The sequence below is a fragment of the Antechinus flavipes genome, chromosome 3 (assembly GCF_016432865.1).
Source record: "Antechinus flavipes isolate AdamAnt ecotype Samford, QLD, Australia chromosome 3, AdamAnt_v2, whole genome shotgun sequence".
Lineage (NCBI taxonomy): Eukaryota > Metazoa > Chordata > Mammalia > Dasyuromorphia > Dasyuridae > Antechinus > Antechinus flavipes.
The window spans coordinates 51,346,350-51,364,884 of NC_067400.1; the positions used below are offsets into that span (position 1 = coordinate 51,346,350).

The 18,535-nt window shown below is 39.4% G+C and overlaps 1 protein-coding gene across 6 annotated transcripts in view; it reads left to right on the forward strand.

Annotated features, from left to right (window-relative positions):
- TFDP2 (transcription factor Dp-2) overlaps positions 1–18,535 on the forward strand; it is a 165,625-nt gene that overhangs the window by 119,624 nt on the left and 27,466 nt on the right. For all 6 annotated transcript variants that reach the window (XM_051983346.1, XM_051983348.1, XM_051983349.1 and 3 more), the window contains one exon: positions 5,658–5,820. In XM_051983346.1, the coding sequence (XP_051839306.1) occupies positions 5,658–5,820 (163 nt within the window). The remainder of the gene's footprint in view (positions 1–5,657; positions 5,821–18,535) is intronic.

Consider the following 18,535-nt stretch of genomic DNA (forward strand, 5'->3'; position numbering starts at 1 on the left):
ATTTATTTTTTATCATTGTAACTAGATTGTTTTGCCTCATTCTGTAGTATTCTTTAGATAAAGATCTCCCTTTGTGGTAAAACACTTACTTTTTTATTATTCTATTTTATAATGAGGGGAAGTGAGTCAGCATTTCATAGTAAAATAGCTTTCTATAAAAATGCTCCTATCTTTCTGAACAGCATTTTCCAAGAATCTAAAAAGTCTACCTTGTATATTTAACATAACACTCAGTTTCCTACCGTCATTTTTATCCAGCTGCAGGAAATTGAATCAGTGTAATCTCAGAGTGTTTTAGTTTGCCACTTGGTATCTGTTACAGTGTTCTTGTCTACTTCTAGTAGTATGTATATCAAAATATACAATGGATTTTAAAGACTATAACAGGAAATTTTTGAATAACAGAAAGTAATATCAGTTTAAGCTTATTTTTATACGGTGAAGCACTAAATGTTGCGTTTTGAGACTAATATGACATTTGAGTCTAATTATTCATTATAACTATAGGCAAATGATTCAAGAATTTAATTTTAGTGAAGAATTAGGAAAATCCCTGAAACCATTTTAACACAGTTATTTAGTAATAAAGTGGACCCAATGCAGTTTATTGCTATTCCCTTCTCCTGCCAACCTCTTTCGGAGAGGTGTTACTAGTAGCAAAATAAATAAATTAGAATCCTTGAATACTAGAGAATTTGCCACATACATGCAAGGATACTTTGCTTATAGATTAAACCACAGGTCATAGATTTGACTATTATTTTCCTATTATCTTGCATAAGTAGATATCCTTTCATTCATTGTCTATAAATGTTGTTGTTCTTTATACATTTTGCAGTCATGTCCAACCCTTTTGGGGTTTTCTTGGCAAAGATACTGGAGTGGTTTACCATTTGAAGAACTGGGGCAAATGGGGTTACGTGACTTGCTCAGGATCACACAGCTAGTAAGTGCCTGAGGCCAGATTTGAACTTAGGAAGATGAGTCTTCCTGACTCCAGACACACTATACCACATAGTACTGGTTGATTAATTGGTTGCAAACGTGTGTGTGTGTGTGTGTGTGTGTGTGTGTGTGTGTGTGTATTCTGTATATTCGTGTATACAGTCTTAAGATTCCAAAAATGTTCACAAGTAATCTTCCCTGTCACCATGACAGGATAGTAGTTTTATTGCAAGAGAAATGAAGATGCATGAGGAACCCAAAGGTCCCAGTCTTTATAGAAGTTTACATTTTAAATTTTGGGGAGGGTGAGGCAATTGGGGTTAAGTGACTTGCCCAACTATGTAATTTATTTTATGCATTTCAAAATGTGATTTTGAAAAAGTACATTTGACTTCACCACAGGATTACACAGCTAGGAAGTGTTAAGTGTCTGAGGTCAGATTTGAACTCAGGTCCTCTTGATTTCAGGGCCGGTGCTCTATCTACTGCGCCACCTAGCTGCCCCATTTTTAATATTTTTATTGTTGTTTGTCCTTCGTTCTCCATGAGGGCTGTGACATTAGGGAGGTGATGTCATCACATGCAAGTGAATTGGATTGAAATGAGGGAGGGCTGGGGCAAGGTCATCTGCCTCACTCTGTCCTTCAGAATCATCTGGGTCCAATGGCAACATATAAATCCTTCATAAGGATGAAGTTTACAGTTTTTATATGGAAGATCAAAGAGAGGAGAGGATACCAGGAAAAGGCATGACATGGGAGGGGAACAGTGTGCAAAAATAGGGAAAAAAGATAAGATCACTCTCTGGGAAGGAAGAAGATAATGGCAAAAGCCTCCTTTTCCCTTGGGAATTGGTAGACTTTGAAGATAGAAGGGTCTGTTTATCTGCAAAAGACTCCAGCTGCACAGGCCTTATCGCAGACCGGCTGGCACCTGGCTGGCCTCTCAAGGACACAGCTTGAGATGCAGTAACAAATTGTGTCAACTCAGGGGGAGCGTCATTCCTGACACATTCATGCCCTGGGTCCAATGTTTCTAGAAGGTATGGCAACTCCAAAACATCGGTTCTGAGAGCTCCATAATAGCCCTTAACACAACTGACTGACAAATCTTGCTAATGGAAACTTAGAAGGTGAAGAAGAGTCCCAAAGAAACGAGATCCTGTATTACAATAATGTTTTAGAGAGATTTCATAGTAGCTACATTGTAGTATGTGGAGAGAAGGCTTATTTTACATATAAAACTTGCTGTTTTTCCAAAATCACCTATAAGGAAGCCAGACTCAGGTTAGTTGTTAAGTTGAAATTGTCCACATTTTACAGATGAGTCAACTAAGACAACTAAGTGTAACCAAAGCATTTAAATGACAAAATTATGTAATGAAGTTGAAGGACTGGTGATATTTGAATTATGGTCTTCCTAATGAATATCTTTTCTATTATATCAACTGAATTTTTAAGTTGGGTAAATTTAATTCAACAAACATTCATTAAGACCCTATTTTGTGCAAAACATTGTGCTCAGTTGAATGTCATTTTCTCATTCTTGGTAGTCCTCATTAGGACATTGCATATTAAGTCCAGATTGTTAATGGTTGTTGACCATTAACCACATATGTGGAACAGTCTTAAATCTCTGTTCTGTTGCAAAACACTTAAAAATAATAATAATAGCTTTTTGTTTTTCAAAATACATTCAAAGATAGTTTTCCACATTCACCCTTGTAAAATCTTGTGTTCCAAATTTTTTTCCCTCCCTTCTTTCTTATCTCCCACTTCCCTTAGAAAGCATGTACAATTCTTCTAAACATAACAAAACACTTTTCATACAATAAATTCAGATATAAGCCATTGAAAAAATGTCAATTACTCATGGGTAGGCGAAGCTAATATGATAAAAAATGATAATTCTATCTAAATTAGTCTACTTTACCAATTAAACTGCCAAAAAATTATTTTATATAGAGCTAGAAAAAAATTAACAAAACTCATCTGAAAAAAGAAAAGGTCAAGAATATCAATGTAAAGAATGGCGGTCTAACAGTACCAGACTTAAAGCTCTATTATGAAGCAGCAGTCATCAAAACTACCTGGTCCTGACTGAGAAATGGAGTAGTGGATCAATGGAATAGTTTTCAATAATCAATGACTTTAACAATATTCTGTTTGATAAACCCAAAGACTCCAGCTTCTGGGATAAGAACTCACTATTTGACAAAAATTTCTAGGAGCATAGACCTATATCTCACATCCCATATCAAAATAAGGTCAAAATGGGTACATGGTTTAGGCATAAAAGATGATACTGTAAGCAAATTAGTAGAACAGAGGATGGTTTACCTATTGGATCTTTGGAGAAGAGAGGAATTATGGCCAAAGAACTAGAGAACATTGTAAAATACAAAATGGATAATTTTAATTGCATTAAATTAAAATGGTTTTGCACAAACAAAACCAGTGTAGCCAACATTAGAAGGGAAGCAGAAAGCTGGAAAAGAAATTTTACAGCCAGTGTTTCTGATTAAGGTCTCATGTATAAAATAGAGAGAAAACTGAGTCAAATTTATAATAATAAAGTCATTCCCCAATGATAAATGATCAAAAGATAAAAAAATTTCAGATGAAGAAATTAAAGCTACCTATAACCATTTGAAAAAAATTCTCTAAATCACTCTTAGAGAAATGAAGATTAAAAAACAACTCCATAGGAAAAGATGATGATAAATTTTGAAGGGGATATGAGAAAACTGGGACACTACTGCATTGTTGGTGGAGTTGTGAACTGGTCCTACTTTTCTGGAGAGCAATTTGGAACTATGCCTAAAGGACTAGGAAACTGCATATATACTCGTTGATCCATTAGAGCCACTACTAGGTCTGTATTCCAAAGAAATCATAAAAGAGGGGAAAGGACCCACTTGTGCAAAAATGTTTGTAGCAGCTCCTTTTGTGGTGGCAAAGAATTGGAAAATGAGTAGATGCTCATCAGTTGGGGAATGGCTGAGAAAATTATGGTATATGAAAATAATGGAATACTAATGTTCTATAAGAAATGATGAGCAGGCTGATTTCAGAAAAACTTGGAAAGACTTATATGACCTGATGCTGAGTGAAGCAAGCAGAACCAGGAAAACATTGTAGCAACAAGATTGTTTGATGATCAAATATGATAGACTTTTTTGTTCTCGGGAATTCAGTGATCCAAGGCAGTTCCAATAAACTTTGGATGGAAAAGGCTATCCACATCCAGAGAGAGACCTATGAATGTAGATCAACACACACTGTTTTCACCTTTTTCTTTTTTTTTTTTTTTCCTTTCTCATGATAGTTCACTTTTGTTTATGATTTTTTTCTCCCAACATAACTCATGTGAAAATATGTTAAAAAAAAAAAAAAGAAATGTACGTGTGTGTGTATATATGTATGCACACATACACACACGTATAAAGCCTAAAAAAATATAAAATAAAATTTAAACATCTCTGTACTGCAGGTTGGGCACTATTACCACTCTGTAGAGCCTCAGTTTTGTGTGGAAGCTGGTAATTTTATTCTGGTATCATCTTTATGTCTTTAGAACACATGCTGGATTCGTTAACATTCTGTCTGTGTTTCTTTGAGCCATTTACTAACAAAGAGCATATTTAATAACGTTCAACTTTATAGTTTGGTAAAAAAAATCGTTTTTTTTCTTTTGATTCAGACTTTTACTTTTTTTCAATTATTGTCACTTTGTGAGATTGTACTAATACAGAAAAACAATCAGTGATATCTTTATTTTTGTCTATTTTAGGAGTATAGTTATTTGTGTCTAACACCTCTGAAATATACAACAAAATAGAGACATTCTTAATTTGAGGAAATTTTTGCTTTCTATCTTTAATAAAATGAGATAATATATATATGTAAAACATTTTGCAAACTTTAGGACAGTTGTCATTAATTGAAATAAATATTCCTGAAATATAACAGGTATTTTGTAAATACCTGTTGATTCATTGAAATGCTTGTCTTTGAATGAATGGCTAATGATTGGCAGATTATTATTGATAAAATTCACAATTTTTACTGCTTAGGTACTTTGGAAAGAAAAAACAAAATGAGGAAATGCAGCTTATTCTGTCAAAAAAAAAAAATATTCCAGGAGAATAAGATTGACTAGATAAATTAATCACCTCTTCTGATGTCATAATTTTGTATATAAGTTTAACTTTTGTATATGTAATATATTTGTTAAAAAACATCAATTTCTTTATATTTTTTCATTTTGTTCATATTAGAAAAAAAATTGAAGTAAGACTTTGTTGAATTACATACAAGAAGATCTCTTGAGGTTTTATTGAAGATGAAAGGATCCTTGATCAGCTCTTAGTGTCACATAACTATAGAATTTAAATCAAATGAAGTACTAAATAGAACATGAGAACTTCTATCATCTCTTTAAAGTTATAGAACACTGAAAAGCATCTTTTTTTTTCAAAGATCTTTATATTTTGAAAGACACTAAAGTAATGACTAAATTTAAAGAAAATATATAGATGTACATATGTATTCAAATTTATATAGATGTATATAAATTGGATTTAAAAGGTACATTTTTTTACTCAGTTGTAGGTATCAGAGAGATTTCAATAAGAATAGATTCCTCTAAAATGAAAGTCATTTATTTTTTTACCTAACATGATGAATTTCTTAATTTTTTTTCTTTTATAGCAAAAGAAGCAAAAAAGGAGATAAAAATGGAAAAGGCTTGAGACATTTTTCAATGAAAGTATGTGAAAAAGTTCAACGCAAAGGAACAACTTCCTATAATGAAGTGGCTGATGAGCTGGTATCAGAGTTCACCAATTCAAATAATCATTTGGCAACAGATTCAGTAAGTAGATCATAAACTTGACATTGAGTATGTTTACTGTAGTCACAATATTACTTCCTTTAAAAAGTACTTCTTAAGTTTAGAAAGTCATAAATATTTGAGAAATCTTCAGCTTTATTCTCCCTAGTTTCAATGGTCTGGATAATTTTTTTTTTTAATTTTATAAAATTTAGTTGTTCCTCTAAAATAAATATATATGTAATTTCTCCATCATATATTTTAGACAGCCAAAAAAGGTGCCAGGAAAAACATTAAAAAGCCACCCTTAGATACTAATTATGGAAATTTTTGTTTACAAGCAAGATTATTGGGTATAATTCCCTATCATAATCCACTGATATGTAGAATCTTCCTCTTCATCTTGAGCCCTTGGGTAGTACCTTCTGCTGGGTGTGGAAGGGATGCCAAAGGCATACTTCAGTGAGATTCATGGCAAGATGGGAATGTCTTTAGGAGAAGTGACAACAATGGGAGCCCAAAAGGCTCATAAGCATGGAGATAAACCATAAAAGTTCTGACTTTAACTGAAGAGCCAAATACATATATGCTTGCATCCATCTATACATACAGATCAATGAGATATTAATATTGAGTAGTTAAGCATTCATTTTACAGAGTCATATCTTGTTTACCTCCCCACTCTTAGAAACTCTAATTTAGGGTAGCTTTTTTAAACCTTGGATTCTGCTTGCGATTGCTCTGAGAGGATTTTGAATATTCTTGGAGTTAGAAATTCTTTTAACAATACAAAAAATTAGAGAGCCAGGATTATGTCTTAGTCTAGCAATAGTGAATAAATCCTATAAATGAGCACAAATAAAAATAATTGGCCACAAATTTTAAACATTTCTTTGCCACAAGAGCTTGCTCTCTTTAACAGAAGAATTTTGAAATCTGTTCCTCTTCTTCCTCCTCCTCCTTCTCCTTTAGATTTGGCAAAAAGGGGTTCTTTTTCACTGAGCATTTCTCAGTGGGCTCCATATTAGAAGATAGCAGCAATTTGGGGTACAGAGTTCAGATTTACCTTTCTATGACCCGGAGCTAGGGAGCAATCTCCAGATGAATTGAGGGAATAATCTCCAGGTCAATAATGGATTCCTCCTTCTTTTAAAAGCTGTAAAATTTATATAAAAACAGCTTTTTAACTCCATAGCCATAACTGGAGTTTGAGTGTATACATGCATGGAATTTCAGGAAGCTTCATTTTGTTTTTAGTCTTTTATTTTTATATGTCTGAGGCAAATTTTAAACAGGATTTCTGAATTTAATCAATTGTCTTCTCAGAATGTTGAATATATATTGTAGTAATAGTATGAATAACAGCACTAGGATATGTATTTGGGACACAGCATCATCAAAAATAATCTGAAAGATAGTCTAGTAACAGTTTACCAAGTAGTGTACAAAGAAAAAAAAATATTCAAGTTAGGCTTGTAATAAATTGAGAAGATGTCGGCATAAACTGAAAATAAGGTTTTATTTGAAGTTTTGGGGCTAATTTGATGGATAACTTGGCCTAACTTTACAGAAATGTATATTCACAGAAATGCCACCTAAAATCATGTTTCTAACATAGTTTGAACCTGAGCCCATCAAGGTTTGATCAACCATTTCACTAACTTGAATTTCTCAAAGAAGTATGACATTCATTGTCTTCTAACTTACCTCTTGGGCTCTCTGAATGCACAAAGAACTAGTATCTACTTCATACTTTGGGTTTATTATATCCATTAACTGTCCACTTATAGTAATGGCAATTCTATGTAATATTATGACTCATAAGCTGAAGAGAATCTGTAATTAAAAGAATGTGAGCCTAAATGAATAGACTACATTTCGAATTTTTTAGATTAATGTGTACTACTGTATACATTACATACATACATGAATATGTAATATATGCATTATTGCTACCATTCTTTATATTAAACATGTGCTTAAAAATACCAGCCCATATCTTCAAGATTAAGTAAAATAGCTTTGTGGGTTTGTGTGTGCAGGTACATGTATGTATGTTAAAAGGACACTTCAAATATGGGTATATTCACTGCTTATGGGCCATATGTGTACAATTTTTTGCATATATGTGAATACTTACCTATAGTATACACACATTTCATAACCTCAAAATTGAGGAAAAAAATTGACCAGAAGGAAATAAGTGCATTTTCCCTCACATATAGATGTTTTTATTTGTTAGTAATTAAAGAACCATACACTTTCATTATAATATGTTATTTATTTTTGATCCTACTGTCCTCCAGGAATGCTATCCCTGAATGCTCAAATTTGAGTTTCAATCTCACAAAGAACTTGACAATGTAAAAATATAACTAGTCATCTTACTGGTATTCTTCTAGCTGTGGATGTTGAAAAGCACAGGTATTCTAGCTGTGATTGATAATCATCTTGTGGGGGACAAGACCACAATATCAATTGTTCAAATAACTCAAATAAATCAGGGAGATTTTTCAAGGTAAAAGCAGAAAAGAATTTTATTACCATTTCATGAGAAAGGGCAGCGCCCTCCCCACAAGCAATTAGGCAAGGGGAGTAGGGCCCAGTTAACAGACCAGGATTATATAAGGGCCTAGGTTAACACCCCCTATAGGCTGGACCTTTGCCCTCATTAGGACAAATGACCTCACATTCTAAATCATAAATGAGGAAAAACTTCTAATCCTACCACTTCTTTAGGATTACCAAATTACCTTATAGGGGAGTTTTAATGCTAAGGTGGCCCCAACTTAGTCTCACAAAGAAAAAGCCTATATGGTCCCATTCTTTGCAAGCTACGGGATCTTTGGAGAAAGAGACTTGGATCTGGGTCACAATTGACCTTTGACCTTCACTCAATTCTTAGAGCACCGTCTCCATCTTGTGAGACAGCTTTCACAGCTCCCTTCATTCAATTCCCCCTCTCTTTCATCAGTTGAAACCTTCTCACACCAAAGTTTATGCATTTCTTCAACTTCCTGATAAACTTCTTCAGGGCTCTGGCCTATCTTCTCAGGCTGCAGTTCCCATCCTTGTCTCTTGAGCACCATCAATCCCACTAATCCCATGACTGCACTTTCTGTCTTAATGATTTTGCACAGAACTTTCTGAATCATATACATAATAATTTGCGTCATACAGGGGAGATATAACTCCATTGAGGGCTATCAGGAGAAGCCATAAAGCCTCTCTCCAGTCTGCTCCTTCAAACCAATACCATGAAGAGATGTTAAAAGGGGAGGTCTAAGTTTGAATCAGAATGTGCTAATTTTCTGATGTCTTTGGTTTTATCTTTTACCAAAGCAATAGTCAATATTTTCTGCTGGAAACATAGTCTTTTCTCATGGGAATGTTAACTATGAAATCACCCAAACAATTTCCTCCCTTCCTGGCCCTTCATTCAAATCATCTTGGATAATACAAATTGGCAATAGGAGGGCCCCACCAAGTGTTCCGAGGATAGCCTTCCACAGACATCTTCTTGATTGGAGTTTTCCTCTTGGGCTCAGGTAGCAGGGCCACCTATCATCCCAACCCGTTATGTCCCCCATAATTTGAGTAGTTAACCTTTCATAAATAAAGAGACCGACCACAAGAGTCAGCTACAACAGAAATATTAAATAGACAAACATATGTACCTAGCAACAGATGGATGAACATTTGGTTCAAGGCAATTTAGTTTCTAACATTGATTTAATAACTAATTTCTTAAGAATCTGATTCATTCTTTCCACTCTCCCAGAGGAGGGCAAATGAAATTGCCACTCAATTTGCAATCCTTCCTCATTATTTTTTATAAAACCTTAAAAGTAAAATATATTCCTTTATCAGAATCAATTATCTCTACCAAAGCATACTTAGGCACAATTTGTTCCAGTGTTATTCCACTAACCCTTCTTAGCAGCAGAGCTCAGGGGAAAGCTTCCACCCAATCCCCCTGTATCTCACTTTACCTACTAGTGTTGGAGCCAAGCTCTCTCTCTCTCTCTCCAGAGGACACCTCCTCAATACCTTCTTATTTATCTTTAGACATGTTACACACCTTTCAGATACAATTTGTTCTGCAATTACACACATCCCTATATGCCAAATTTTCTTGCTTTTACTTCTTTGTTAAAGGGAGAAAGCAAGACAAATATTAAGATTAATATTCTAAATAGCTCAGATCAAATTTCATGAAATTTATGCCACATGTCCAGCTGTACTGACAAAATGTTAGCACACAGCTTATACAATTTTTACAAATTACCCAATATATAATTTAGCAAGCACAAATTTACTAGAGAACCAAAATTTTAAACTTAAAATCAAATCAAATTATAAGTATAAATTTCTAGTACTCAGTATCAGTGTACACATTTCTAAATTCTTATATCAGAATTAATAAGTTCACAATTTTAGCATGCACTAGTTAATATTAATTATCCCCTATAATTTCAGATTCAGAATTCCAGTGTAAACTTACACAATCTCAAAACTTAAGGTAGCAAAAAACCCAGAAAACTTTCAAGTCCAACCACAGGGCTTTAAGAAATTGACAGATTCTGAGGGGAAAAGTGGGAAAATTCGGAATAGAAGGTTTGCAAGGGTCAATGTTGAAAAAATTGCCCATGCATATGTTTTGTAAATAAAAAGCTATAATTAAAAAAAAAAGGGGGGGGGTGGGGAGAAAGAAATTGGCAGACTTTAAGACGCTGGAGGAAGAGGGTCTGGAAATTTGGACTCCTATGTGTAGCTATAGGTCTGTGGCCCAGTGACTGTCTCACATTCTACGGCAGAAATGCTGGGGAGGGGACCCTTGTCAAACATGTTGGGGCACCAGCGCAAATTCCCAAAGAATTCAGGTCATCCAGGGATACTTCCTTAGCCTAGATAGATTCCACAAATCTGAAAGGCTTGGAAAAACCCAGACAGGGCAGTTTTGTTTGTTTTGGTTCCCCCTTTGGCAGTTTCCCTCAGAAGGCTTTTAATCGTAAATTGGGCCTACTTAAAAACACACTCAACCAACTCAGTTTAGGTGATAGGGCTAAGAATAAACTTAAACCTTATTCTCAAAAACCCCAGAATCTGCTAAAATGTTTTTAACAGTTCTATAACTTAACTATTTTTGCAAACTCAAATTGGCCAGTTCTGGGTCCACAGAAATGTCATTTTTCATTTTAATGAGGTATGGATCGTGGCAGGAAAATGGGTTGGTCTCCTAGTTCTCCAGAACACCAAAGTTAGGGTGGGTTCGCAGCTAGAAGCGCTACACAAAAGGCTATGATAAAAGGCACTTTATTAAAGAGAGAGACACCAAGATGTTCTCTTAATGGGCAATGTCAAAGAATTGCCAAGAGACATTTTCTCAGGGCTTACTCTTATACAGAAACAAAACAATTTGGGTTTTGCATCCGAAAGGAACATACTTGAGATAGGGTGTGGGAAAAGAGTCTTTCCCAGGGAATGCAGATGCTCTTCTGGGGGAGGCTGTATTGTCCTCATCATCTCCCCCCCTCAAGCAATAAACACAAATTCTTTTGGAAAAGAGGCAGTGGTCTCAAATCTTCTGTATCTACTTCCTGCTGGAAATGGTCGTAGAACTCAACCTAAAGGGGGGAAGAAGGGGAGTGGTGCTTGGGGGAGAAAAGCGAGATCTGAAAGTGGCAGCCACAGTGTCCAGTGGATGCGGCGTTTGCCCATCAGTTATAATGATGGGTTTCCGGGTCGCAGAAGTTGGAAGTTTGCAGCTTGTAGCCTAGAAGAAACAAATCTCACCAGCAATCTGAAAACGCAAGGACCGAATATGAGCAGAAGGATAATAATCAAAAGAGGGGTTAGTATAGGTCCCAGTAGGGAGCATATCCAGGAATCCCACCCAGAGAAGGACTTGGGGGGTGTGAGAAACTGCTCATGGATGTCTTGCATCCAGGCAGCCTTCTGTAAGATTCTCTCTGTGCGCAGCTCAACTTTCCTTGAGTTGTTAATATACATGCTGCAAGAGGTGTTTACAAGAGCACAGACACCTCCACTGGAGGCTAGAAGATAATCTAAGGTCACCGATTATCCAAAACTGTAATGCCAGAGAAACTGAGGCAGGAGATTAGAAAGTTTTTAATATTTTATTAATGGGAGAGTAAAATTGAATGGACAGGACTCTTATCTCAAATTATCCAGTCAGACAGAGATAAAGATATACTGGGACCAAGGAATCCATGTTGATTCCAGGGCTGGAGGAGACTCTTCCCAAAGAATCCAGTGTCCAGCATCCAGCCACCAGCCCCAATGAATGGAGAAACCCCAACTTCTTAAATACCTTTTCTCTAAACAAAGGAAGGGGTAAGAAGTGAGGGAAAACCTCTATCAGGATGGGGGAGGCCACAAATTCTAAAAACCCAGAGACTGGATGTCTGAATACAAAGAAGTAAAGATATCAGTGAAATATCTTGGAATATTTTAGAGGGATATTGTAAATTCTTGAGGACACAAAAGAGTCAGGAGGTCTACTCTCTTGTTTATCTTGCTAATTTATAACCTTAGAGCAAATAGTCCTCAGTCTTACTGGGTCAGAGGGGGATTTACAACTAAAGAGATTGAGACGGAACAGTTAAGGAAACTGAGACAAGGGAAACTGAGTCAGGACAGTTAAAGAGAACTGTGGCATAACAAAACCATATTAGCCAACAAGTCAAGAGATTCCTAAATCTCCCTCAATGAATGAGCCATTTCGTTGGCAAACTGGTGGATTATGGCCATCAGGTTGGAGAGAACGCTTTCATGCTCTAAATATCCAACCCAAGGAAATAGTATCCCAGCCCCTTTCTTCAAGTACCACGGAGTGTTCTCCCAAAATCCCTGCTTATGTCTCCTGAGAGGAATGGGCGCTGCATCTGGGGCACTGGCATTGTATACAGTGAAAGGGGTAATCAAGTGGCCCAAGGTGCAAGACCCATAGTGTTTGAAGGGCGTTAAGCACTGGGTGGAGAGAATCACAGGTGGGAGTGGGTTCCAATCAGAGGCATTTTTCTTTATAGGCCTCTGAGAGGTACTGGAGGGGGATGGGGAACTTACTTTGCAAAGGAAGGCATATCCCTTAGGTGCACAGACAGTACCTGAGGTTAGATTCTGAAGCAGTCTCCTGGTTGCTTGGCCCCATGGATGAGTGAAGTCGCAGAGCATTCTATCAATTGGGAGGTTAGTATCAACAAATACCAAAAGCAACTTAAAACCTCTACAAAGGGGCATATGTGTGAAGTCTAGCTGCCAATCCTTGCCAGGGTATGTGCCTCTCCTCTGGACTGGCTTCAGGAGAGGTGGGGGCTTAACAGCTCCCTCAGGATTTACTTGGACACAGATTGGGCAGGCCTGGCACACCTGTTTGATTGTTTCTCCCAGCTCGTGGCCCGTGAAAATGCGTTTCATTAGGGAATGGAGAGCATTTCTCCCCAGGTGCATGGCCTGCTGGAGAGCAGAGATCAGTTTCCACTGACTTGCCTCCGGGATTAAGAGGTGGTCTGAGGGTGTTTGAAACCCACCGGATGGAGAAAGGCTGCAAGAGCCTTTTCCTGTGTGCTCTAGGAAGGAACAAAAGACTCAGGCAGTTGGGGAATTAAAGGTGAAAGGGCAGCAGACTTAGCAGCTAGGTCTGCCAGCCTGTTTCCCTTGGCCTGAAATGAATCTCCCCTCTGGTGCCCTTTACAGAATAAGACCGAGACCTCTCTAGGTTGCAGCTTGCAATAGATGCATAATTTCTCCCACATGTTTAATGAGAGAGCTTTTTTGCTGTCAACAAGCCCCTTTCTTTCCAAATAGCTCCATGAGCATGTAAAATATGGAAAGCATATTTGGAGTCAGTGTAGATGTTGACTCTCATCCCTTTCCCAAGTTCTAATGCTCTGGTTAATGCTATGAGCTCCGATTTCTGTGCAAAGGTGCCAGGAGGCAATGGCTTGGCCTCCAAGGTGCTGTGAAGAGACATCGCAGTATAGCCCACCTTTCTCTTCCCATTCTCAAGAAAGCTGGACCCATCTGTGAACCATACCCTGTCTCAAGAGGGGTGTCCTTTAAGTCAGGTCTGCTAGAGTAGACAGAGTCTATAACTTCCTCATAGTTATGGACAATCTTTTCCAATTGAGAGACGTCAGGGAGGAGAGTGGCAGAATTTAAAGTGTGACAGACTTGTAGGGACAGGTCAGGGGTATCCAGCAGAACCTGGTACTTAGTAAGCCTCCTACTTGAGAGCCACTGATGCCCTTTGGCTTCTAAAATGCTTTGGACTCTGTGTGGGGTCAAAATGTCTAATGGCTGACCCAGGGTCAGTTTGGAGGGCTGTGGCAGCCACTGCTCTAAGACAGGAAAGCCATCCTAGGGAGACCGAGTCCAGCTTCTTTGAAAAATAAGCCACAGGTCTGGGGTTGGGCCCTAGAAGCTGAGTAAGGATTCCCAACGCCTATCTACGCCTCTCATCTCCATATAGAGTGAAAGGTTTCTGTAAGTTAGGCAGGGCAAGAGCAGGAGCAGAGGTCAGTTTCAGGGTTTTAAAAGCTTTGACTTGCTCCGGGGTCCCCATTCAAGAGGAAGGTTATCAGGACCTTGAATAGAATCATAGAAGGGCCTAGCAATAATCCCAAAATTAGGAATAGCCTGCAGAAACCGGCCATGCCGAGAAAGATTCTCAGCTGCTTTTTTGAGGCCGGTTCTGGGAGGCTTAAAATAACCTGTTTCCTCCGAGAGGTGGGGGTGAGATTGTGACCCAAATATTTGACTGACGAGGGTAATGTAGGCCTTTGGTAGAGAGACCCTGTACCCCCTCGAGGCTAGAAAGTTTAAGGTCTTTGTGGCCGATGTCAGAGACTCCTCTCTGGTCTGGCTGCAAAGTAGTATATCATCCACATATTGTATAAGACTGCTGCCGGACAGAGTAAGGACCTGCAGACCTTTAGCTAGGATTTGGCCGAATAAATGTGGGCTGTCCCGAAAGCCCTGGGGCAAAACAGTCCAAGTTAGCTGATGAGGAAGTTCCCCTGGCTTAGCCCATTCAAAGGCAAAAAGGAATCTCGAGTCCTCATGCAGAGGGATACAGAAAAAGGCATCTTTAAGGTCCAGGATGGAAAACCATTGTGTTATTCCCTGGAATTTGTGTGAGAATTGTATATGGGTTGGCCACTATGGGATGGATCGGGACACCGCTTCATTTATCGCCCTCAGATCCTGCACTAGCCAGTAATCTCCATCGGGCTTTCTGACAGGAAGAATCGGAGTATTACAAGGGGAGTGGCAGGGAATCAGGAGTTTGAATTTAAGGAACTTGTCAATCAAAGGCTGCAGCCCTATCCAATCTTCCCGCTTAATTGGGTATTGGCGCCTTCGAGGAAATACACTAGGATCTCTTAATCTGACAGGGCTGGACTGGCATGCATGGCTCTCCCAGCGACGCCCTGGTCCCACAGAAGAGTATTTCCTCCCCCCCCCCCCAGATTTCACAGGGAATATGGGGGGATCTGGAGAGGAGTGCACAGAGATTATCTGGGGCCTCACCAGAGAGAATTGGGCTCCCAGTTTGATCATCAAGTCTCTACCTATCAATGGGCTGGGGTAGGAAGGGATAATTAAAAATGAATGTGGAAACAATAGATCCAAACCGACAAGGCAGGGGGAGGGTTTCCAAACAATGTCTAAGTTTCCCTTCAATGCCCATCACCTTATGGGGGAGGGGAGAGTAGTACCTTAGTGCTCGATCAGAACAGAGAAAGAAGCCCCAGTGTCAAAGAGGAAAGAGACTGGCATACCTCCTATGTCCAAGGTCACCCTGGTCTCTGCTTCGCTGATGGAGGTAGGGGGCCATGGCCAAACCCAGAGCCTCGTCAGTCCCTGCCTGGAGAGGCCTGGAGGGCGAGGCTGGAGGCCATGGTCCTCCCCTTCTCTAGGCGGTTGCTCTTCTGGTGTCCTTCCCATCTGTATCTGGGGTAAGGGCCTGGAGGCTGGCTCTTCCGAGGACAATTTCTTGCCCAATGACCAGGCTGATTGCACCTAAAGCACAAGCTTTGGGGACCCTTGGAAATAGCAACAGCTAGAGACTGGGGGTGCTGTGCTCTCTGTTCCTTGCTCTGACTTTTCAGTCCTCCTCCCGATCCCTGTTGTTAAATACCCCAAAGGCGATTTCCACTAATTGATTCTGGGAGTCTGGGGCCCTAGTTCCAATTTCTGCAGCTCCCATCTGATATCTGAGGAAGACTGACTGATAAAATGCATGCCGAGGACAGCAGTCCCCTCTGAGGAAGCTGGATCTAGGTTAGTATATTTCCTAATGGCTTCTATTAGGAACCCCTGAAATAAAGCAGGATTCTCGTCAGCTGCTTGGGTGATTTCTCTCAGCTTATCGTAATTCACCTGCTTTTTAATCCCCTTTTTCATACCCTCAACGAGGCAGGTTAGGAAATGATCCCTTTTGTTTCTATCCCCACTCCCCTCCTCATAGTTCCACCCGGGGTCTGCAACAGCACTGCTGTAGCCCTTGCCTGATATCTACCAGGGGAGGTGATGGCCAACTCGTCTCCACACTTCTGGGCCAGGTACCAGATCCTCTTTTTCTCTTCTATGGTACAAGTAGAAGAATGTTAACATTTCCCCAGGAAAGATCGTACTGGAGAGTAACAGCTCTAAACCCCTCAGTGAACTTAGTAGGATCCTCAGAATACCTGCCCAGTTTCTCCTTAATCTGGCAAAGATCCAACATGGAGAAAGGCACCTGCACTCTTAAGTGTTTCCCCTCTCTTCCCCCTCCTCCAGGGCTGGTTGCTTCCCTTAGGGGGCAAAGTTTAGAAGAGGTCCCTGACGCAGAGTTCCAAGCCACAGCTATGAGGTGATCAGACTCTGGGGGAGGGGTAGGAGGGTGGAAGCTTGGGGCCAGAGCAGCTGGAGGAGGAGGGGGAGGAGGAGAAGGAGGTGGCTTTGGAGGTGAATTAGGAACGGCCTGCGGAGGACCTCGAGACCGGGAAGACGTCCCCTGCACCTCCAAAGGAGTAGGAAGGAGAGAGTCATTCAGATAATCAGCTTCTTTCTCCAATCAGCTCTATTTCACAATAGACTTAGCCAGCAACATCCTGCAAGTTAACCGTGATTCAGGATTCTGGAAAAGGGCCATGAAGGCCTGGACATAAGGAATTTCCATCCATTTCTCTTGTTTCTTGCAAAACAAGTCCAATTCTCTAATAGTAGTGAAATTGATAGAAATATTAACTGGCCATGCCTCATGGTTGTCTAACTTATAGTGAGGCCAGACAGTATTACAAAAATGGACGAGCCTTTTCAACTTTAAGTCTTTTAAGCCAAATTTGTTCCTATTTCTCAGGAGATAGCCCAATGGAGAATCTCTAGGGATGGAAGAGAAAAGCTGACCCATTTTTGCCACAAGCCCGAACAACTTTGCAATTCTATAGCATAACCTTTCTAATCGTCTCAAGAAAGGTGTCAACAAAAGGCCCTCTTGGAAGAAGACAGTTCATCCAAACAAAAAAAACAGGATTTCGTCCCCACAGTGTCCTATGGGCGACTAATTTCCTCGACTAGAGTCCCCGAGTCTGTCAGCAGCTTAGGTTATAATCCCTGGGGAACCACAGATGCCCCTTGCTATAGAAGAAATTATGGTGGGCTTCTTACCTCAGTAACAAGACATCCCCGAACAGGGCCACCAAATGATGAGGTATGGATCGTGGCAGGAAAATGGGTTGGTCTCCTAGTTCTCCAGAACACCAAAGTTAGGGTGGGTTCACAGCTAGAAGCGCTACACAAAAGGCTATGATAAAAGGCACTTTATTAAAGAGAGAGACACCAAGATGTTCTCTTAGTGGGCAATGTCAAAGAATTGCCAAGAGACATTTTCTCAGAGCTTACTCTTATACAGAAACAAAACAATTTGGGTTTTGCATCCTAAAGGAACGTACTTGAGATAGGGTGTGGGAAAAGAGTCTTTCCCAGTGAATGTAGATTTTGCATCCAAAAGGTGCATAATGTGTGGGAACAGAGTCTTTCCCAGGGAGTGCAGATGTTCTTCTGGGGGAGGCTGTATTGTTCTCAATTTCATTCACATTTTTTTTTAAAGTTGATAGCACACTGCTTTTTCATTTTCCCAAAAGCTCTCAAATTCTCTATTCCTTTCGGTTTGTGCTCTTCTCATTCATACATATTAAACTTTCTCACTAACTTTTCTGTATATATCAGTTAAAGATCTTAATCTTTCCAAGGCAGCCTGATCTTTTCCAAACCAGCAACAAAGGCTGACTCCACAGCTCTCACTCAGCTTTGAATACAGAACACAAAATACAAAGCAGAGACACACACAGAAACCAATTTTAGAGACAGATTTAAGTTGGACATACTCATTTAGCCCCTGGAGCGCTCTCTCCATGCAGAGCAACAATATTTAATCATTTTCTGTGGAGGGAGACTTTTGGCTGAGCCTTCCCATTTTGAATATTTGACAAGACTTTTAAGTCTCCCACATCCCACCTCCAGCCCCAAAAAGCCTATCCTGCCCAGAGCACCCCTCCAGAGTCTGTAACCCTCGACTTAAGGGTCTTCCAGGTCACACTTATGCTTTGGCATCCTGTGCACAAAAGTTGCTTGACTGACCGCCATCCAATCCCAACCACTCGAATTTGTGTGGCTTTACTGACTTTTGTGTTGCCCTGAGTCCTTTCTCTTTGGGTTACTTGACCTCGGAAGCAGAAAGGATCCAGAA